The sequence below is a fragment of the Elgaria multicarinata genome, chromosome 11 (genome assembly GCF_023053635.1).
Source record: "Elgaria multicarinata webbii isolate HBS135686 ecotype San Diego chromosome 11, rElgMul1.1.pri, whole genome shotgun sequence".
Classification (NCBI taxonomy): domain Eukaryota; kingdom Metazoa; phylum Chordata; class Lepidosauria; order Squamata; family Anguidae; genus Elgaria; species Elgaria multicarinata.
This window is the reverse complement of record NC_086181.1, coordinates 8,846,778-8,869,852: the sequence shown is the minus strand read 5'-3', so window position 1 is coordinate 8,869,852 and position 23,075 is coordinate 8,846,778. Positions and strand designations below refer to the sequence as shown.

The 23,075-nt window shown below is 48.1% G+C and overlaps 1 protein-coding gene across 1 annotated transcript in view; it reads right to left on the bottom strand.

Annotated features, from left to right (window-relative positions):
• Window positions 1–7,000: 7,000 nt before the first annotated feature.
• LOC134406573 (trafficking kinesin-binding protein 1-like) overlaps window positions 7,001–23,075 on the bottom strand; it is a 30,016-nt gene continuing 13,941 nt past the window's right edge. The window contains exons 6-15 of the mRNA XM_063138058.1: window positions 22,899–22,977; window positions 20,364–20,494; window positions 18,730–18,804; window positions 17,941–18,078; window positions 17,246–17,316; window positions 16,627–16,854; window positions 14,535–14,833; window positions 12,916–13,134; window positions 11,664–11,766; window positions 7,001–7,512 (exon numbers count right to left, since the gene is read on the bottom strand). Of these exons, the coding sequence (XP_062994128.1) occupies window positions 7,017–7,512; window positions 11,664–11,766; window positions 12,916–13,134; window positions 14,535–14,833; window positions 16,627–16,854; window positions 17,246–17,316; window positions 17,941–18,078; window positions 18,730–18,804; window positions 20,364–20,494; window positions 22,899–22,977 (1,839 nt within the window). The 3' untranslated portion in view covers window positions 7,001–7,016. The remainder of the gene's footprint in view (window positions 7,513–11,663; window positions 11,767–12,915; window positions 13,135–14,534; window positions 14,834–16,626; window positions 16,855–17,245; window positions 17,317–17,940; window positions 18,079–18,729; window positions 18,805–20,363; window positions 20,495–22,898; window positions 22,978–23,075) is intronic.

Here is a 23,075-nt window from a genome sequence, read left to right as displayed (position 1 = left end):
CTATTTAGCCCCTGCTTTCTGAGCATATCTTCCGAGCCGCCGCTGGGGCGCAGGAGCAGGATTTTAAACAAATGCTTACATCTGCGCAAGCTTTAAAGATAAAGACACCAAAATTGGCACAGTAATAGATATTAGGGAGAGCTTTAAGTATACCAAAATTGAATTGAATTGTGTCATCCATTGATTTTTAATGATTTTTTACATTTTCCCCCTTCAACTCACTTCCTGGTATGCAAAGGATCGCTGCCTCCCGGCGAAAGCTTAGCGCTACGGGGATAATCCGAAGGAAGCAGGTACGTGTGATAAAGCTATTAGCCTGTTACGCAAAGTCCAAGAATGTCATGTGTAACTGAAACAACTGCATGTTAATGCCCTGTCTATTGCTGCTTCCACATCCTTTTCTCTAGGGGTGTGTTACAGATCCCCAAATCCAAAGCGGAGCGGGCCAATCCGGACCTCTGAAGCCCAGTTCTGGAGCAGCCCGAAGTGGTTCAGGAGCAGTCCAAAGCTTTGGAGCCAGGTAAGTGGGGACGGGAGCTTACCTGGCTCCCCCGTCTGCTGCCACCATGGTCCGTGCGGTGATGGGGGCAGAGTCAGGTAAGTGGGGAAGGGGAAGGGGGGCTTACCTGGCTCTGTTGTCCATTGCAGTCTGGGCGGCAGCTTCAACTGACGCCCAGGCCTAAGGGCCTTACGCCTGGGTGTCAGTTGAAGCTGCCGCCTGGACTGCGACAGACCGGAGCCAGGTAAGTGGGAGAGGGGGGCCTCTTGTTACAGCAAAGGCAAAAGAGGCAGGGCTAAAACCAACAACAAAAACCCAGCATATTTTAGCTGAAAGCTCTTATTTCCTGTAATGAAGCCTCAGGAGAGACGTTTCAAGCTTTTAGAATGGTGGGAAACCTGCACAAAAGCCAATAAATCACTGAATGATTGGTGGCAAAGGTGTAGAGCCCAGGGAAGGTCCCCAGGCCCTCTGGGGACCCACCGAGCGCTAGATTTGGCTCCCAGGCTCGTGGCTTTGTAGGGAGTGTCCTTACATGTCGGGGGCTGCTGCAGCTGGAAGAGAATTCAAAAGCCCCTGAACATATTAGGGGTGTGCACGGACCCCCTGCTCCGCCCCGCGGGCCGATCCGAAAATTTCGGGTCGGCCCGCTCTGCTCTGCTCCGCCCATACTCCGCTCCTCTTCGCTGCGGAGCTCCGCAGTGGAGGGGAGTGGCGCCAGGTAAGGCCGGGAGAGGAGGGCGGGAGGTTTACCGGGTTCTGCCGCCGTCGCTGCCCATGCGGCGACAGCAGCAGAGCCCGGTAAGGGACCAAGGGAGAGGGGGGCCTTACCTGCCTTCGTCCGCGGTCCGTCGGCGTCTTCAATTGAGCCCATGGTTCAACCAGGAAGTCTGGGCCGCAGACTTCCTGGTTGAACTGCGGGCTCAATTGAAGACGCTGACGGACCGCGGACGGAGGCAGGTAAGGGAGAAGAGGGGGGGGGGGTTACCGGGCCCTGCCGCTGTCGCCGCATGGGTGACAGCGGCAGGGCCCGGTAAACCCCATTTACCTTTCCGGCGGAGCTCTGGATCGAGGCGAAGGATCCGCCTTCACCTCGATCCTCTTTGCCACACTCCGCCAGCCCCCCAATCCTCTTCGCCTCCGCCTTAAGGGCAGGCGAAGCCCCCCGCTCTGCTTCTAATTCGCTGGTCCGATTAGAAGCGGAGCACATCCCTAGAACATATACAACAAAGTGGCTTATCAATAGCTACAAGTCATGATGGTTCTACATTACCTCCAGTACCGGAGGTGGTGTAGACTGATGGCTTTGATGTCAGTGGGGCGGTGAATCCACTGTGGGTTCCAGTCAGAACTCTAAAGGAGATGTCCAAAGTGCTGAACCTATTTGGGGCATTGGGTTCAGAACATTGGATACCCCAGAACAGCTTCACAGCCCCACTAACACCAGAGCTACCAGCCTCCACTGATTGGAGGTGTTATGCCTCTGTATATCAGTTTCTGAGGGCAGGTGCTGTTACACACCTGTCCTGCTTGTGGGTTTCTCATAGGGCCACCGTGGGAAACAGAATGCTGGACTAGATGGGCCTTTGGTCTGATGGGCCTTTGGTCTGATCCCAGGACACTGTTCTTATGTGCGTGTGGAACTTTTAAGACCTCTTCTATGGGGTGGCAGCCCTACGTGGAAACCACAAAACTGTGCGCTTGTTGTGAAGGAAGAGAGGGGCTGGCAGTGTCTGTCCCAAAGGAGGATTCGGGTTCATTTTCTTTTCTTTCCCACCGTAGCACTCTTACCTGCAGTAGGCTGGGGTGTGTAGGGTGGGTTTGCGGACCTCTGTTCCTTCCTCTCCTCGTTGGCTAATGGCAATGGTAGGTCTGCTGGGAAGAGCCTGTTCCGAGCTGTGTGCCTGGCACTGTGCACAGTACAAGATGGGTCGCTGCTTATCATTTAGCATTTGACAGGAGAAACAGGGGAAAGCTCTGTGTGATTGGTGCAGTCGCACATCCTTAGGCTAAACACTACTAGGAGGAGGGCTTTCTCCGCTGTGGCACCCCGGTTGTGGAATGAGCTCCCCAGAGAGGTCCGCCTGGCGCCTACACTGTACTCCTTTCGTCGCCAGCTGAAGACCTTTTTATTTTCTCTGTATTTTAACACTTAATTTTAACTTAAATTTAAATCTTACTGTTTTAACTCTGTATTTTAATCTTATAATCAACTTTGCTGCGTGGTTTTATCCTGGTTGTGCTTTTTATATTGTATTTTGTATTTGTGCTTTTAACCTGTTGGTGGTTTTATTATGGTTTTAATTTTTGTGAACCGCCCAGAGAGCTTCAGCTATTGGGCGGTATAAAAATGTAATAAATAAATAAATAAACTACAGCAGAGTGTGCCGTGTCTTTCTATTTCTTAGGGTCCAGAAGGTGATTTTAACAACATAAAGCAATGCAACAAAACCAACAATTCTCTACATTCCTTGACTATCCTCTGAAATAGTAGCATCTTAACCTGCTGCTTGTGCCCCTTAAGGATGGAGCTGATATAGTTCCAGAGTTTTGGTGCTACCATGGGAAAGGCCCTAACTGACATACTCTCTCCACCCGCACCCACACCTCAAGAGAGCGCACAGAACACCCACACAGGCTCTCAGCATAGTATTGGAGTGGGTAATAATATGGCCCTGAACTATCTTGGCCTTGGACTGTTTGGAGGCGTTATGTATACCTGGCTCATGTTATTTACCTAGTGAGATCCTTGTGATATAGGGTGGGATATAAATGTTTTAATAAATAAATAATTTTTCCCCAACCTGGTGCCCTCCAGATGTTTTAGATTTCAACTCCCATCAGCCTCAACCAGTATGGCCAACGGTCAGGAATTCAGGGAATTGTGGTCCAAAGCATCTTGTGGGGTGGGTGGGTGGGTTACCTGTTTCAGGAAGGCTGACCTAGTGTGTGGCACTATACAAAATACATGAGGATAGGTCTCTGCCTCAAGGAGCTTACAATCTAAAATGTTACATATGGGAAACTGAGAAAAGTAGGGATGTGCACAGGGCCCCCAAACCACTTCGGATCCCGATGCGTACCTTCCAGATTGGGCCTGAATCGGTTTGGATCAATCTGGACCTCCCTGATCTGCTCCGGAACTGGATCCGGACACCATTTATACTCTAGTTATACATGGAAACACTTTATGTATGCAAAGGATCTCATTGAATCCTTACCTAACCTGCATATTAAACAGTTCCGATGGGGAAAGGGGAAAAAAGGCACATTCTAGGTTCGACTGGGAGTAGACCAAATTAAATGCACTTAGTCCCACTGATATCAACTGGAGAAGTTATTCATGACATATAGTGTTAAGTACATGCACCCCCACGCCACTTCCAAGCAGCGAGAAATGTGAAGTGTTCCAGTGCTTTTTTCCAGGATTCAGTTTCCTTAGGAGGAGGTCCTTGGAGACCTTCAGTGTTTCTGTGATATGAAGTTTATTTACATATACTGGGTGCTTCCAGACTAGGCTTTTATTATGCAATTGCCCTGCCTTGTTCACGAAATTTTATGCAGAGTCCTGATGTCATTATCATTTACTTGTAATCCTGCTTCTTACGTCTTTTTCTCACCATGAAAAATCCATGAAGGAGGGAGAGACTGAGTCGCTATACAATGCCTTCTGTTTGTTAGCGCTAGGACCTCACCATGTGGAAACACCCAAGTTTAGGTTGAGCATAAGATGGGAGTTCACAGCATTAATACTCCCAACAGATTTCTGGGTGACATTAGACGCTCCGAGGAACTCATAGTGCTGCAGGATTTCCTGCAGAGAGCAGTCAGCTCTCGGCGGCATTCTTTTCAGAACCAGTTCTAGCAGACTGACTTCCTGTTGCACACAGACCTCACTCACCTCTTCCCCTTGCCTAGTGGGGCAAGGAAGACGAGCCATCTCTACCCATCACCAATGGCTCCTTGGCCCATCCCAGCTTCCACTGAAACTGTCAGGGCGGAAAATGTATCTCCAGAAAGACAAGGCCTGGAAGAAAACTGGACTTGGCACAGAGTTTCACAGCAGGTGTTACTCATCAGTGCTGGAACTGTAAAGGTCAACGATAAGGGAAGAATTTCTTGCATCACCCGTTAATTGAATAATTGAATGATGAAACTGTGGCGTCATACTGCGTATGAAATCTCTCTGTACATATGGAATGTTTTTTCTTGCTGGTCGTTGATGGTCGTGGTGTGTATGTCTCTCGTTGTTAAAGGAAGATTTTGTATGGGAACATTAAGATTATATGCCTCGGTGAACTCCATTGCTGAAGAATCTACTTGTGTGAGTTATTTCTTTCAAGGAAGGCACTCAGGAGCTCTGCTAAATACACGACAGAAACACATTACCAAAATGTCACCGAACATCCACTTGTCTACTGTCTCAGGGCAACAGCTTAGAAATCTGAAGTGGAGTTGGAAGCAGCCTATTTGCTATACAATGAAACATGCAACCAGCTCCAGAAAGATAGGAAAGGGTTAGCCATAACCCTCACTTCTGCTTTCCATTGGATCGCTGCCACACAGGAGCATAAATGCCAAGGGGTGGAGACACTCTAGCTCCCCAATCTCTATGGTGCCTCATCTCCTTTCTTTTTCTTTGTATCGCTTGCCCCTCGTGTTCACTTGGGAACTAGAACTGTTGCTGCTTTAGTTTTATTCAATCCGCATTCCCTTGATGACCGCCCATTACCCACCCCTACAGGCTCAAATGGTTTAGACCCACAAACAGCTTTACCACACCATTCTGCAGATCGTGGCAACTGAACCAAGTGTGACCTGAAAAGGGGAGGGAGGGAACAGCAATGTTGATGTACACTGATTAAAAAAACACAAAAGTTTAGGGCAACAGCAATATTACGTTTATTTCACCAATGGAGACACGGGAAGAGAACATGAATAGGAAAGAATCGAAATTGGTGACGCGAAGAGGAAAGGGGCCTGCCTTTAGGAGCAGGTGTGCAAATGACTATTTGTGCAGCACATATACAGGAGCGTGCAAAGAGTGGAGATCCAGGCAGGCCCTCCAAGGAAGGAGGGGGGCAGGGAGGAGGTTAATTTAACATTTATAAATGGGAAAATACAGACACCCTTAGAAACCAGACATACATTTGGCCCACGTCAAAGCTGGTGGTAGAAGCTTGAGTAGAACATGGCCCAGCCTGCTTCGGCACGAATGAAACATACACACGGATACATTGGGTCAGGGTGCGTGGCTACCCAATGTTAAAACTTTAGCAGTGGAGTTGGGGTGGAGAATAAAGTGCAGGAAAATTCTCAACCAGGACTGCAAGAGGGGAATTTCAGCTCCCCAAAAGGAGAGGCACAGGATGCAGGGCGTAACCAGCTCTTGGTGACTAAGCACCAGAGAAGGAAAGTGACACTAACTTGGTCAGGAAGTGTAGTATGGACTCAACCAGAGCCTGGTCAGCGTACTTTACCTCCTTTTCACAATTAATTGAGGCTGCGTCTTTAAGTGAGAAAACCTTGCCAGAGCTCAGCAAGACAGAAATACAGAGCACCCCGACTGCATTTGCCAAAGGCGGAGGAAGGTGATGGGGGACAAGCGACTGGACAAAAACGATCCCCTCAACCATCACCCATGGAAAAAAAAAGAGCCAACCTCCCACCCAAAAGTCCTTGCTTACCCCACTAATTGTCTCTTGAGTGCAAGAGATCACATCCTCCCCTCTCTCTCAGAGGTTTTAGGGTACATTTCTTATGAGAATTAACAGGGAAGGCAATGTATAGTGGGGGAGGGAAACTGTGGTCCCCCAAGATATGAACTTCTTTTGTGAACTTAAAAAGTTCATGCCCCTTGATCCTCATTTCAACCCACTGCCCACACCCCACACCCCATTTCTACAGGAAACTCCAAAGTGCAGCATTCTCGCCAGCACTGGGCTCCGTCCCTCAGCAGTGAGATCTGAGGATGCCTCATCTTCCCTTGCAGCCCCAGATGTCGGTGTCCTGGGCACGCTTGTAAGAATAAAGGAATGCAAAAGGCAGGAAAAGAAACCCAAAAAAGACATCAGCTCAAAAGCAGTTTCACCAACTTGGCTCATCCTTCCTGCCCTGGCCCAAGCCTTTCCAAGGAAGTCTGGGAATTGTAGTTTTGCAAAAGTGCTCCAACTGCTCTGAAGAAAAGTCGCTTGGGCTCACAGAACCAGAACTCCCAGGTTTCCTAGGGTGGAGGTGTAAGGTAGCCATGATAGTTTAAACGTAGGGTAAATATATCAACATCAAATCGAAGACGGCCCACTTTTCCTGATCCACAGGAGGCGGGATAGAAGACATTGCCAGAGGTAGAGCCCCTCTTCCCCCCCAAGCCCTGCAGGGTCCCCCCCAAAACACTAGCACAAGGCTCCAGCCACACAGGGGGCTTTGTCCAAAGCATCCAGAAAGCAGCTCATCCGAAACCCCCTCCTCTTCCGTCTCACTGATGCTCCACCAGCGGAGAGCAGCACCAGTGGTGGAGTCAGGACAGAGACCTCGTCCTCTGCTGAAGCCCCTGCAGGTGCGAGGTTGCAAATGAGGCTTCCCCTCTTGCCACCACCTTGTCCAGCCCCAGCCGCTGAAGCTTCTCCACCAGGTTCAAACTGAAGATGCTGTTTCGGCCCTTCTCAGACTTCCTCCGTGGCAGCGGCCGTGATCCCAAGGTCCACTCAGCGAGGCTGTCCCAGTGGCCGCTCCACAGGGAATCCAAGGAAGGAGGCAGCCAGCGCAGGCTTCTCGGGGCTCCAGCAAACCCAGGCAAAGCTGCTGCTGCTGCCGCTGCCCCCACCGCTGCCCCTGTTCTGCCCCACGCCGAAATGCCTCGCTCTGCCAGCAGAGAAACCAGTCCAAGAGGGGAATCCTGCTGCTGCGGCTGCTGCTCCTCATGGCTGGGCTGTTCCTGCAGGGGGATCTGGGGAGGGAGAGAGGGGCTCAGCCCCTCACAGGGCCCACAAGAGGGCACAACTGTATTATAAAGACTGGGGAGAAAGGGACAAACACAAAGGAGAAAAATTCAGTCCCAAGGGATTGGAGACACCCACACGAGTCCATGCATTTCCACGAGGTGCTGAACTGCACAGGACACCACAGGGCGTGTCCCAGTGCCGCTTGCATTCTCCTGCATCTCACAGATATGAGCAGCCGTGTGTCCCGGACAGTGGACCACTTGAGCTCATGGGGAAACCCACAGGAGCAGCCCTGAAAATACGGAATCCCTATACAAATGGGAGGTTAGCACACACTCAACTGGACCAAGAGGAGAAAGCGTCTCCTTCCCGTTGTTGCCATGCAGAGTGCGAATGGAGGCCAAGCTGAAGCAAAAGGAGGGGCCCCGCCCCGCCCTCGCCCTCCTGCCACGTTTCCTATTCCTGAACGGCTGTCCTTCTGTCCACTTTTTGGCTTACTTCTGAGTAACCCTTGCTTTATTCCTACTGGATCGCTTCCTATGGGATCACTGGCAATCGAACAGAGGCATCCCCACCACGGCTTAATGTGTGAGGGGGTGCCCCAGGCAGCGCATTTTGGTTGCCATTAAGACTGGCAAGGTGGTAGGCAGACAGGTGTGACTTGCTAAGGCCCAATCCACCCAGATGATCATTTCACTAGACCAGATGAACTTCCTGGCACACACAGAGGCTAGAACAGCACACAGCCTGAGCAATCAGTATTAAAACTGAAAGCCACCACTGGCCCTTATTCTCCATGGGTGAAGGGCACCACTGCTCTATCCCTGACATTTCTCTGTTGAAAGGCTTGCCTCAGCCTCCCCCAACCTGGTGCCCTCCAGATGTTTCAGACTTCAACTCTTCTCAGCTCAAGCCAGCATGGTTAATGGTCAGGAATGCTGGGAATTGTAGCTCAAAACATCTGGAGGGCACCAGGTTGGGGAAGGCTGCCCTATATGACTTGCACCCACAGTTAGAAAGACCGAGATGTTCATGTAAGACCAGAAGTGCCAATAAGGCTGCAGTGGGACTGCTCCTCCTTCCTGCCCCACCCCAGTGGACTGTGCCCCATATTCATCAGTGGGACGTGGAAGGGGCGGGGCTGCCAATGGGATCCCCCCCCATCCCGGCACTACATTATACAACACAGCCGCCAACACCCATAGGCCCTGCCACGTCTCCCCATTTCTGAAGACTCAAATCTCTTCTCACTAACCGGGAACAGGGTGAGATACAGACTGTTCTGCCGCCCTCATAGAGTTTGAAAAAGACAGCTGGGGGTGGGGAGCAGGCAGAGGCAGGCTGGCCCTTAAGTAACAAAGCCCCCCCACCCACCCACCCACCCCGGGTCTCTTCTTCCCCTACACACATCCTGCCATCAAATTATTCACATTCTCTAGGTCAGCCTTCACCAACCAAGTGCCCTCCAGACGTGCTGCAGTTAGGGATGTCGGATAAAACCGCAGCGGAATAAAGGAGTTTGGACTTCTATGAATCCAACTCATGGATTCTGCAGTGGACTGGATTTTCCCGAACGACGCAGTTTCCATGGACTTGCAGACCAATATTTTTTTTGTACTTTCAAGAATATCCCGCAAAATTAGTCGTAGAAAAATGCATAAAATAAAAACACCAGCTAAAAATGTACATTTCCCTCATAGGTTAAAGCATGAAAATGTACTTTTTTGGGGGGGGGGGGAGGATTTGCACTTTTTCACAAGTACAAGTTTGCGCAAATTTGAAAAATTGAAAGGCACTTGACAATCCGGAACAGATTTTACAAAATGTGTACATCCCTATGTGCAGCACAACTCCCATCACACACACACACACACACACACACACACACACGCCAATAGCCATCCTGGCTGGGGATGATGTGAGTCATAGTCTGACACACTTGAAAGGCACCATGTTGGAGAAGGCTGTTCTAGGCAAAAGCTCCCATGAAAATAAAATTGTTAGAGGATCAAGACTGTTAGCTGCCCATTCCCTTCCTGCCCACCCCCAGCAGCTCCATGAGGTCAGGAGGTGTTGGGGCCCCCAATCCTGAGATGGCCCCGGCACCTGAGGCCATCACCACCATATTAGTGCCCGTTAAGCTGCAGAAAAGCAGATGGGTTAGCAAGAAAGTCTGGTTTGAGATAAGATTAGTGGGTTAAACTTCAGAGAGGCTGAATATAGCTGCCCGTTCCCATCACCAGGGACTGTACTATGATGGGGATTTTAAGGGTGGGGGAGAATCACAAATCAATACAAAATAGCAAAAAGCTAGAAATGTCCCAGTATTTTAAACAATCTCTTTGATTTTGACTTTTTTTTAATTTTTAAATTTTAAAAAAATGCTATATTACGATTTGGGATTCTTAATTTTAAAATAACCTGAGGCTGTTACTTGGTCAATGTGCCCGGTCTATGAATGAAGCGTATTTGAGACAGTGGGCAGTAACTGCTAGATGACCGTTTCTCCTATTCAGGGCAACATTTAAAGGGTTATTCCTTTCCTTCTCCCACCTGTTTTTCTGATGTTGTGAGTCCTTTAGGAGGTGGGAATCCTCCTGCTTTGTCTAAAATTTCCATTAACCACCTGAAAACCTCAGGACAGGACATAAATCCCTCAACAACATATTTAAAGCTTATTAAAAAAAAAAAAGGAAAGGAAAAGCCGGAACTGAACCTCCCCAGGTTGCGGTGGGGAGGGGGGCGGGGAGGGGGGAGAGAAAGGGGCAGCTCGTTCAAACCTCTGATTGTAAGGAACTTGGCAGAAAGCTTCCCACCTTCCTCACTTTGGCAAACAAGCATGCTGGCTGAGGGACAGGGCAGGAGGAGGCCGCTGAAGACTGACTTCCCAGCTCCGTGAAAACGTTTTATCATACACATCACGTGTCAATGTTGGTTCAGGGCTGGGCCACCACTTAGCAGGTCCTGGTCATTTTCTTGTTAATCATTTTAACTTGTTTTCAAACTCTTTTAAATTGCTGAATGTTAAAGATTTTGTATTATATTTTGTCACACGGTTAACAGCCCAGATTGCGTTGGATGTTTGGCTATATAGAAATGTTATGACTCAATGAATATCTGGGAGGAGCCTATACCAGTAGGATGTTTAATGGGCTGCCAAACAGATGATTCAAGGCTTCATTGGGACAAGAGCAAAACCAGGTCTCAGACCCAGCTGCTGCTCGAATGCCACAAGTTAGCTCCAGGAGACCTGAAGCAAGAGTGCCTTGAGCACACACAGAGCGCCTTTCCTTCACAAAACGGAAACAGCCCTCACCACCTTGGATTTAAGGGTGGTCTCCATGTCTGGCAGCAAAAAATGGCTCAAGCCCCAGCACCTATTTTTCCAGCAAGCGTAATGAAGAGCGTTACATGCCTTCCAGTCCCTGCGTTCTCCATTTTCCTGGATGAGGCCCTGCTCCTCCGTATAGCCATATAGTAATAATAATAATAATAATAATAATAATAATAATAATAATAATAATAATAATAATGTATTTGTTACTCGCCTCTCCCTCTGGATCGAGGCGGGGTGCAATACAAATGCAAACATCATATAACTGACTAAAAATTTAAAACTAATACATTATTAAAAGCAGCACATTATTAAAAAGCAAATTTAAAATTCAGCTGGGTAGGCCTGCCGGAAGAGATCAGTCTTTATGGCTTTCTTAAATTCCGGAAGACTGTTAAGTTGGCAAGTCTCTCCCGGGAAGCCATTCCACAAACTGGGAGCGGCAGAAGAGAAGGTCCTCTGGGTAAGAGTTGTCAGCCTTGTTTTTGTTGGCTGGAGGAAATCCTCCCCAGAGGACCTGAGTGCGCGGGGCGGATTGTACGGGTTGTGTACGGGCCCTTTTCCTCAAGCCAGCATTGCTCGGGAGGAAGTGAACAGGAGGGGGGATGTTTCCCTGCCCAGCTCTCCCCAGGCAAGACAGAGAGAAGAGAGGCAGGGAAGGGGCTTTCTTACTTCAGAGCCCCCATCAATGCACCAAGGGCTGCAGGACATGCCCATATCGGGAGCAGCAGTACCTAGAAGTCAGGATCCAAAATGGAGGGAGGAGGGATGCAAGGAGACAGGTTAAAAACAACACACACACACACAAACAGGGAAATCCTTCTATGGCCATGATGCGGGAGCAGAAGCAAGGATGGAAAGCTAGAGGGAAGGACCACAGGATGCTTACCTGGGTGTCACCATGGTGACCTCGTTGCTAGGGTGCAAGATGCAACAGGTGGTAATGGTGAAAGTAGGCGGGGTCTGGGGTAGATTGTTAACGGAGTGGAAGACTGAAACGGACAGGAAAATGAAGGGTTAATGAGTGGGTGGGGGAACATGGTGATGGACAGAGACAGGTGCCTGGATATCTAATGCGGAGGGGTTGAGGGAAAGGTTTTGTAAATGCCAACAGGGGATTAAGGTCTGCCAAAGCCCTTCCATTTCTTTTGAGGTGATTTGCAGGAGAAGGTTTTCTTGCCAGAAAGCTACTGCTATAAGGGTCGCCCTGCTACACACTCACGTTCAACCTACGGCCCTGTTTTACTCACAGCTCTGGCAGCACTGCTACTTAACACCTGTAGACAGGGCTAAGCAACCTGGCGTCCTCCCGACGTTTTGGACCACAACTCCCATAAACCCCAACCAGCATAGCCAATGGGCAGAGATTATGGAAGCGGAAGTCCAACATCATCCAGAAGGCACCAGATTGTCTACCCCCACATGGTAGCTGTAAGAGCAGTCCTGAGGCTGAGCCCCACCCGTCTCCCGCCTTGTGCTCTTCCAACTCAGCTGTCACAATGGTGGCCACTCCTTTAAGGGAAGCTGCAGCAATGGCTCCCAGCTTTACAGAATGAGCTTAGCCTTCCCCAACCTGTTGCCTCCCAGATATTTTGGACTTCAACTCCCATCAGCCGTGACCAGCATGGCCAGTGGTCAGGAATGCTGGACGCTGTAGTCCAAAACATCTGGAAGATACCAGGTTGGGGAAGGATGGCACCCCTGGAGGATGCGTGTTACTCAACAGACATTAGCCAGGACAGCTAAATAGAGTTGCTTGTTTATGCCTCCACTATTTAAAAAAAAGGAAAAGGAAAAGAATAACATTGAGCAGAGTACTTTTATTCCTTCCTTAATTTTACTTACCCCCACCCTACCCCAAAAACTATTCTACTGACATGCTCAAATTTCGAAGAGCATTCCTGGGAATCTAGAATTCATGACTTAGGAATGCTACTTGATAAGGAGAAAAAGGTCTACCCATCAGCTTTGGAAGCCTCAGAGAGAAGTCAACACCCCAGGAGCCTAACATTTCTATACCGCTCAATGTCTAAAAAAGGTTCCAGAGCAGTGAACATAGATTTAAACAGTAAAAATAAAGAAGATTTAAAAAAGCAAATTCAAATGGGCGTGACTCTTCCCCCCTCCCCCCCCCCACTCACCACTAGGCCTCTCCTTGGCTTTGGATGGTGTCGAGGTAGCAAGAGCAGGGAAGGAGGCCAGGTCCACATCATCTTCCTCCAGGTCGTGAAGGTTGTAGACCTCCTCCAGGTCTGTGTCAAGCTGCCGGAAATCTTTGGTGAGCACGCCGGGCCGAGGGTCCAAGATCCCTGCCAGGTGAGGCCGGGCTAGCTGCTGCCAGTGATGGAGGGTCATGGAGCCTGAGAGGGAGGAGACAGGGGGATTCCTGGCGTCACTTGTATCACACGGAACGACGATTGAAGTCAGCCAGCCAAAATATGGGTGGGTCAATCTGCAGCAGACCCAGACTGTGGGTCACGGCAAGGCTGCGGAGTAGAGATGTCCAAACGGCGTGGCAACACATTAGCATGCCATCATAGGGGAAGCAAGGGTGCCTTGAAAAATTAAGCTGCCACGCTGGATGCATCCACAGTAACACGAGAAGAGCTTTGCTGGACTGGACCAAGGGTCCCTCTATTCCAGCATTCTATTCACACAGTGGCCAACCAGCTGCTCACGGGAAACCCACACGCAGGACATGAGTGCAACGATAGCACCCTCCCTGTATGCACCACTCTAATGCCTGTAAAAGCAGGAGGCCCTGGGCAGCATTCCTCACGCCCCTCTGCCAATGCGTGGACAGACTACCAACCTTTGCAGGGAGGGAGGAGGAAGGTCTGATAGCAGATGACGGAAAAGCTGGAGCCCCTGTAGAACAACTGCCACCAACTTTCCCCTTCCACTACCTAGTGCTCTTCTGGTATGTTGGGACTACAATTCCCAACTTCCCGCAGCCAGCACAGGCTGGAGCATGGTGGGAGTTGTAGTCCAGCACATCTGGAGGGCATCAGGTTGGGAAAGGCTGGAAAAGACAATACTGGGATAGAGGCATAAATAACCTGACCTGGTATAAGGCAGGAAGCCTGCATGACTTCTCTCTGAAAGAGCAGAAAAGCAGATGCGCAAATGGGCTATAGAGGCACCTTCCCTCCTTATCTGTGGCATCCAACACTACAGCCACACTCGGAGCAGGGCTTTCTGAGACATGTCCCAGACTCTGCGCTAATGATTGTGAATACAGAAACCTGGTGCAAAGAACAAGGTACGCCTCTCTAAGGCCTGCTACTTGCAACCCCAGCACCCTCCCAGCCCCTTGGTGTACATTTTCTCCCGAGTCCATTGATCCAGAGAGCAGACGGGAGAGAACCTGATTTGGTGCCAGTATTTCACAGACGCCTGGTATCTTAGGGTACAGGTTATTTCCCCCTGTATTAAAACTTGAGACACAGCTCTAGGGCACCCAGAAAATTTTTCCTTGCATAGATCCTGGCACAATGGGCAGGCAGCCTTCTTCCAGCCAGTTAGCGTTCACACACACCTTTGTGCAGATTCAGAGGGAATCTGTTAAGAACTGGATGGTTTTTCTGTGGTTGACTTTTTAAAATAAGTAGATTTTAGCTTCGGTGCCTCTGCAAGCTAAATTGCATGCAGTACGTTGACACATCAGAATAAATGCTGCAAAATTATTAAGTGGGTGCTCAGACAGCACACGCCCTCCCCAAGAGAGCCCCGTGGACCTTGGGTCCCCTCTCCCACTAACCTTCCAGAGGCTTGATGATTTGCAGTTTATCAGGGAAGTAGGAGAAGGAGCCCAAAGAAAAGCCAGAGCCGCCAGAGCTGCCTGAATAGTTGGTGCCGGTGGATGTGATGCTCTCGTTGGGCGTGAGAAACCCACTGGAGTCCTCGGCGTCCCGAGCCAGGCGCCTCAGCTTGCATTCACGCTCCACCTCGAAGAACGAACGCTCGGTGCTGTGGTTCTCCTGGCGAGCGGACAAGGACTGGAGGGCAGCTTCTAAGTCATGCTGACCTGGTGTGCCTGGTGTCCCACGCTCACCCCGGCTAAAGGAAAACAAGGAGGGATGCTATTATTCACACAGCACCATCATCAGTATATATAGGAGGAGATAGGTCCCTGCCCCAAGGAACTTACAATCTAAAATTACATCCTGATTGGATTACTGTAACACGCTCTACGTGGGGCTGCCTTTGAAGAGTGTTTGGAAACTCCAGCTGGTTCAAAGAGCTGCAGCCAGATTGTTGACCGGGGCTGGTTACAGGGAGCAGACAACAACTCCCCTGTTAAAACAGCTCCACTGACTTCCAGTCTGTTTCCGGGCACAATGCAAAGTGCTGGTTATGACCTATAAAGCCCAATACTGCTTGGGTCCAGGTTACCTGAAAGACCGTATTCTCCCTTAAAAGCCAGCCCGTGCTTTAAGACCTTCAGGGGAAACCCTTCTCTCAGTCCCACCACCATCACAGGCGCACCTGGTGGGAACATGGGAGAGGGCCTTCTCGGTGGCTGCTCCACTGCTCTGGAACTCTCTTCCCAGGGAAGCTAGGCTGGCTCCCTCCCTGATGTGCTTTAAGAAGCAAAGACTTTTTTGTTCCAGCAAGACTTTGGTGAATGATCTGGATGTCCGTCTATGCCAAGGACTTTTAAAATTGTCATTTTAAATGTTTAAATGTTTTAATATTGGATTATGTTTAATATAGTTTTAACTTTTGTATATCTCTATTTATAGGTTTTAAATGTATATGTTTAAAATTTTGTACTGCCACCTTGAGGGCCAGCATTGGACAAAAGGCGGGATATAAATATTAATAATAATAATAATAATAATAATAATAATTATTTTGGGGAAGAGGAAGGGCAGCAAGCAACAAATGTGAACAATTACGTGTACTTTTGGCTTCATTTCAGTGGGAGCAAGAACTGTCCTCCTAAAGGTATGGCAGATCAGAAAAAGGGTCACAAAAAGAAACCGGCAAAAGGTTTTGCTGAGAATGATGCTTTCCCTGCCCGCTGTGGGAAAGGGTCAGATGTAATGAAGCTGGCTCAAGTTGAGATGCTCCTCTTTGGCTTCCGGCAGAGGAATCCCGTTGTGGGGAGAACCCCATCCCCTTTTTACCTAAGTGGTTTGATGGTCTTAAAGATCTGCCCAGCGGCTCCCAAGAACAGGGTGGAGCATAAAGGGAGACGGGGGTGGGTGGGTTGCTGGCTGTTTCTCTTTCACGAAAAGCCCAGGAGAACATGAAAGAGCTAGGGAATCATGAAGGAAAGGAAAGGAACCTCTCGTTCAAAGCACTTGAGCCATTGCTGACTCCTAGAGGGACGCCTGCTTTCGCTGACGTTTTCTTGGCAGACTTCATAGAGGGGTGGTTTGCCATTGCCTTCCCCAGTCGCGGTTACCTTTCCCCCAGCTAGCCGGGTACTCATTTTACCGACCTCGGAAGGATGGAAGGCTGAGTCGACCCGAGCTGGCTGCCTGAGAACCAGCTTCTGCTGGTATCGAACTCAGGCCGTGGGGAGAGTTTCGGCTGCAGGGGAATCATGAGGTGCCCCCTTAAGGCAGCCCCCGCCCCCACCCCAGCTCAAAAGCCTCAACCCTGATTTCTATAGTTCCACCTCAGGCTAAAACACCACTTCCCCCAATCTGGCTCCCCCTAGCTGCCTTGGCCTGCAGCTCCCAGAATTTCAGCGGGGTTCTGGGAGCTGCAGTCCAACATATCTGGAGGGCACCAGATTGGGCAAGGCAGCCTCAAAGGAAAACCAAAGCTCATGGCCCCTGCCTGTCATGAACCGCACGCAGGATGTGGCCTCCCCCCCCCCATCCCCCAGAGGCACTCACGGGGCATCCTCCAGTCCTTCAGGGGCCCGGCTGTCCTGGCCCTCCAGCCCTCCCACAGTGGGGCTGTCTGAACCGTAGTAGCTGGTACGGGGGGTGCTAAGCCGGCTGCACCCCACTGAAGAAGGCTTGGGAGAGCCCGGAGGAAGAGTGAGTGGCGATTCTGCCCGCGATTTGGCTTTCACGGTCTGCTTCACAGCCTTCACCGTCTCGAAGACCCGCCGGAAGCCCCTGAGAACAAGGAACATGGAAAGTGGGGGTACTGGTTTCAGTGGTAGGGAATGAAAAGAGGTGGTGGCCATTCTTCCTCCCAGCGAGAGGGTGGAGAATGACTCCCCCCCAAAAACAGGAACTGCCCACCCAATGAACTCAAAACACCCCAACCCCTTCAAGTCCATAGCTCCACCCCTAGTTATGAAGCCCCGCCCCTTCGCTCCAGTACCGCCCCTGCTTCTAAATTTCAGCTCCTGATCCTAAGCCTTCTTTTCCCAGCTTATCTCTTGTCTCAGGGATTGGGGTGCATCCATAACACCACCACATGAGAGCTCCTTGCTCTTGTGAACCATTTTCCTCCTGAGCTGTCAGGTTTCACCCCCACCCCGCTACCCTGTCCTCCACTCACTTGTATTCCGAAGAACCAGAGCTGTCCATCCCTTTCCTCATTGAGCCCTTGATCTCTGCAGCCAGAGAATCCTGTAATAAAAGTAAACAGGGGCAGGTGTTTTCCAGTAGCCAAAGATACCATAACAGGAGTCATCTCTCCCTGTTCTGTTCCCACTCTCCCAACTCAAAATGGAGAGCAGAGCAGTGTTGGGCCCCATAAAATCCTCACCAGAGACAGCAGATTCAATATCAGTGAGAGTTTTCTGAACCTGCCTGGAATTTCAAGATTGGGGGAGGCGGGCTGCGGTTACTTAACCATCACTCTACACATGCTCAGAGATGCTATTACTCATGGCCACACACACATAGGGCAGAGCCCACTGAAAAACAAAACCCTATGATTCAAACACATGGATATGCCCTAGCACATTAAATGCTGAGTGAGGAGGCATGCCCTCTTCTTCCAGCTTTCTCCTCCTCTTCTCTAAGGACTAGAAGCATGAAATGTGATATTTCGTGCATCTGTCAGTGTAGCAACAAGGACATTAAGGAAGCTGTCTGTCTGCCCTTTCCAGTGAAGAGAGATACAGGAGTAATGGGACACACAAGATAAGCTATTAACGATCTGCTAAAGGACCATTCTCCTCTTGCCTCATTGCTTCATCCCCCACCCAGGCGATTCCTTGCACAAGCCAATTGTCGCATTGTCCTCACCAGGGGCAAGAAGGTAGGGGAGCTGTGGCGGTGGATGGTGCTGTTGGGGAGGCTGCGGTTTCGGAGGTTTTTAATCTCCTCCTGGGCTTCCTGCAACATCGCTCCGCACTCCGCGTATTTCTCCTGCAGATCTTGGAGCTGGGATGGAGAAGAAAAGTGAAACATGCCCCATCTAGCAGAGCCAGCCAAGGAATTAAGAGGGGAAGAAGGACTAGAAATAAGGGGTTCCCCGTGGGACAGGTTGATTTTTCAATGGTATGGCAATCTAGAATACTGCAGTAGTACATACACTATCTACATCAGCTTTCCCCAATCCTGGCTGGCTGGGGGATGCTGGGAATTTTAGCCCAACACATCTGGAGGGCACCAGGTTCGGGAGGGCTGATCTATATATTTAATTAATACATTTGATCCAACTTGAGTCACATCTTTCAGTTGCTACGTCAGCAACAGTGATCATTTCCTGGCAATTTTGCTACGAGACATGTATTGACATTATAAACTGGTCCAAGGGTCACGTTCCCTCCCCAGAGAATCCTGGGAACTGTGGTTCTGTGTGGCAGGACAAAGGATAGCGAACAGAGAAAGCTCAGTGCCCTTACAAGCTACAATTACCAGGACAGTGCGGGGTGGGGGAAAAGCCATGAAAGACTGGTGCAAAACTGATATAGGTCACATATGGGCATCCCAGAGGTCTCTGACTCCCTCTCTGTGCTGGGAAGATGGAGCCTGGCCCTGCCACCCTCACCCCACCCCCCTTGTCTTCAGCTGGCTGTTCCAGGTACATACCTCTGTGCGCAGCTGCTGTTGGACCTCCTTGGCAGCAGTGAGATGCTGCTGCAATTCCTCCACTTCTGAACCATACTGCAGGAGAAAGTAAAGATCCCATCACCAAGAGCATCTCCAAGGCCCTTTGCAAGCATTACCCAACCTGGTGGCCTCCAGACGTGTTAGGACTACAACTCCCATCTTCTCTTGCCCGCCTTGGGAAAGGCGGATCTAGAGAATTCACTCTGGGGTAAGCCACAGAAGATAGCATTTTATTTTGATTCCTTAGTGGGCCTGTTCAGATAACACGCTAAGTCAGGGTTAAGCCGCGAACCCTTTCGCAGCAAATGGCTTGTGAGTGTGTTTAAACTGCGGTTATGTTACAGGGCTGTGGAGTCGGCGTCTGAGCCAGAAGCAATTCTTGGGTTACTGGAGTCGGAGTCAGAAAAAATGTACCAACTTCGACTCCTAATAGATTTAAATTGTATATAGAGTTGCGATATGTATATTCACTTGAATTTTATATTCAAATACTTTAATCTCGAAAAAGGTTTATGTCACTTATGTACCTAACTGAGTTCATTTCTTTTAAAATGGTCATTTGTTAAGTTATTTTAAGTGTTCAATTGTTTTTTTTTACTTTTTTGTAGTTTTGACTTTGATATCAAAGTATATACTTTAGATTTTTGAACTATGTAGAGAAAGTTGTTCCTGATTTTCTTTTATAGTTTTATATCCTATTACTTTATACTCTATAGTCTTTTGATAAACTGCCCAGAGAACTTCGGCTATGGGGTGATATAAATGCAATTAAATAAATAAATAAAAATATAACCTCATTGTTTTCAGTTTTGGGCTTCTTTAATAAATAAAAATTTTTAAAAACCCAGAATGTCTTAGCTATAGCCTTTAGACCCGGGCTTTAACAGGTTAGGGTTCTAAAAAGTTGCGTGCTTGCAGTCGATGTAGGAAACATATAGGAAATTTATTTCCTATATCAATATATAATTAAAGGAGTTGTAGGTGCCATGAATAAAGGAGTTGGAGGTTTTATGTGCCGACTCCACAGCCCTGGTTATGTAGCCACCATGGTCAGGAATAATTCACACACAACACGCTAAGTCATGGTTCACACAACACACTAAGCCATAATGCTTAGCTCAAAAAGCTTAACCTCTGTGGCTTAGCATGTTGTCTGGACGGGGTCAATGCCTCTGTCGGATAGTTGCTTTCTAAGAAAGTTAATGTGAAAAAATGCATAGGGAAATGGGCAAATGGGCACGGAAATCAGGTTATTGTGCACTCATGGGCTTTTACCTTTTCTGCATTCCCCCAAGGTTGTTTTTTGGGGTGGTTTTTTTTTTTTTTTGGTAAGACAAAGTAGAAAAGCCAAACGGTGCCCTCCGAGGTTTAAAAAAACCCTGATAATTTTGAAGCCTTCTTTGTGGCACCCCGAACCTGCTGCCTGACACAGAGGTCTCTACTTTGCAGCAGGGCCAAACCAGCTTCCTCCATTGTGTTTCAAATCATGACAATGTATCTATAGAAAGCAGGTGCAGCTTCTAGAAAGAGCTGCAAGGAAGGGGAATTACAGGAGCCCCGCCATCCACCCAGGCCTGCTGACAAAAGCCGCCCCCACCAACCCCTTTGCTTACTGTGCGGCACTTCTGCTGGAGGTCCACAATTTGCGCCAGGAGCTGGCTGATTTCCTCCTGTTGCCGGGCTACGTCATCCGCCTTGCGGGCCAGCTCCTCCGAGAGCAGGACAACTTCCCGACTAGCATCCGCTGTGGAAGGGGAGTTTTCAGACTGTTACCACTAGAGATGTGAAGGCCCGGAAAAAAGCCGGAAAAATTTGGGGGGGGGGGGGAGAAACGGGTTTTTTTCTGAAGCCTTTTTTGGCTTTTTTTCCGAAAAATGGGAAAAATTGAAAAAAAATGAAGAAAAAAACAGATTACGGGATGTTTTATTTTAGCATGATGAATAAAATGTTTAAGACAAGGTGTTCAGATATTTACTTCTCCAAATGATTTCTAAAAACTGTACAGGATCAGATTATTACAATGTCTGTGCACCAAGGACAAGCAAGTCCTAGGTTGCAAACTGAGACTACAACTCTCAAATTCAAGAGCAAGATGCATTTCTGCCTCTAGGGGGCACTGCCACTGAAGCAGAGACTGAAACTAATACTGATAGCTATAGGTCAGAAAATGAGTCTGATTAAATTTCATGCATATTCATAGAATCTTGGTTCCCCCTTTTTTCTCAGTTCTTTTTTCTCATTCATGGGAATGGGGGCTTTATGTCTTGACACTGGAGGACTAGTGGAGACATAAATAATTTTCTTTGTTACTAATGTTGGTGGTTTCTTCTGTTGTTGTTTTTTAAAATTGTTTTTTGCCTGCTCCTCATAAACTGGCAGAACCAAAGAAGTTCCTTACAGTTCAGGAGCTTGTGGCTCCATTTGTTACCCCCCCAAAAGTAAAAAAAAGTAAATTAAATTTGTAATAATTGTTTGAATACACTGCTTTTAATATACCAAATGTAATAACTTTATGCCAAACCAACTTGGACATAATTACATTTTATGTTCCTAAAGTAACAAAGTGACTTTCAATCTGTAAAAAGTGCTAATATTGCATTATTTCAATTTATCCGGAAATTTGTTCCCCCCCCCAAAAAAAAAAAATGGGAAAAAATGTTTTTTTTTCCATGGCTTCAAAATTTCCGGAAATTTTACATCTCTAGTTACCACCTGAAGGAGAAGGCTTATATGCAATGCAGGGTGCAAGACGGGTGGGCATCCAAGAGGTACACAAAAAAGGAGATTGGTCTCAGGATGCTATAGGGAAAAACAATATTATACAACAGCCTGCAAGGCGAATGATGCAGTAGCTGCCATCATAAGCCAATTTGTTAATAATTTCTGCGAACTTTAAGACAACCTCCTGAAGAAGGCCTACAAAACAAAAGGCCGAAACGTGTCAGGCTTTTGTACAATACCATTTTTCCCCCTATAGCATTCCAAGACTCTTCTCCCTTTTTGTGCACATGCAATGCACCAGACTGTAGGGAGGGACGGATCTGTCAAGCTATGTCTCATTGAGATGGCCATTTTTTGTTTTGAGGTCAAGCTCATTCTGTCCCGTTTCAACATAAGCTTGCCTTTTTTTAAAAAAAAAAAAAAATCTGTACAGAAATTCATACTTTTTGTGTATATATTACTATATGCATTTCTAAAAGTACATATTATTTCCAAGTATTTTACATTGCTAAAATGTTATTTTATGCACACTTTTCTCAAATATGTGCATCCCCTAATATGTGCACTTTTCCAACAATTTTTTCATGAGATGACCTGCATCAGAAAGCTCACAAAAATTGCAGATTACAGAACGTAACTATCTTAGCTCAAAGAAAGGCTCAGGAGGTATGAATCAGATAAACCTTTAAAAACAACCCTCAACAGAGCTAATTTCTCAACCATCCCTACTAGACAATGGCATCTGATGTGCCCAGCATGGTCCAGTATAGCATGAAATGTAGCCAAAGCCAACTGCCACAACCCATCTCTGGGTTCACTCTCCCATGGCCCCAAATAGACTTTATGCTCCATGTTTCTCAAGCATCCCCCAACTGCGAGGAGCATCTATAACTTGACTTCATTTTAAGCTGTCCTTTAACTTATCTAAATCTCCCTTCCATCATACACCTGCACTCCAGTTTCCTTATAAATATATCTGGATTAGAAGTAGGGCTGGGATTAGAAACCCATTCGGATGTGTCTCTGCAAGTGTTTGCTATTAACATCAGATGTAAGAAAGAAGTTATGGTTATGAGATGGAACATTTACTGTTCCTTCTCTTGCGCTGTGGGTCTGTCTACATCACCCTTCCTCAACCTGCCACCCTCCAGATGTATTAGATTCTTCTCCACATCTGGAGGCTACCAGATTGGTCTACATCCATCAGTTGTGAGCACCCGAAGACAAACGTAGCCATTCTTTTGTTTTTAAAGTGCTGCTGTCCCAGGAGATGGGTGGAATATAAAGCTAGCTAAAATCAATCATACCTTCCACTGTATCTTCCGTTGCAATGGTTTCTGGGCTTCACATTGGAGCATCTTAAAACCCTATTGAAAGATCCCCCCAAAACCTTTCCCACAAAAATAAAAATAAAAATGGGGACCTACAAAACTGCTCCACACAGTCGATCATCAACTTCTGCTCCTGCTCCTCATAGTGACATGTTTCTGTGGCAATGCTTGTGACCTGAGGTAGAAAAACAGATGAATGTGAAAATGTAGGGCACATGGCATTCATGGTAATCAAGGCAGCCAGACTCATAATGGCAGGAGCTCTGGCTTTCA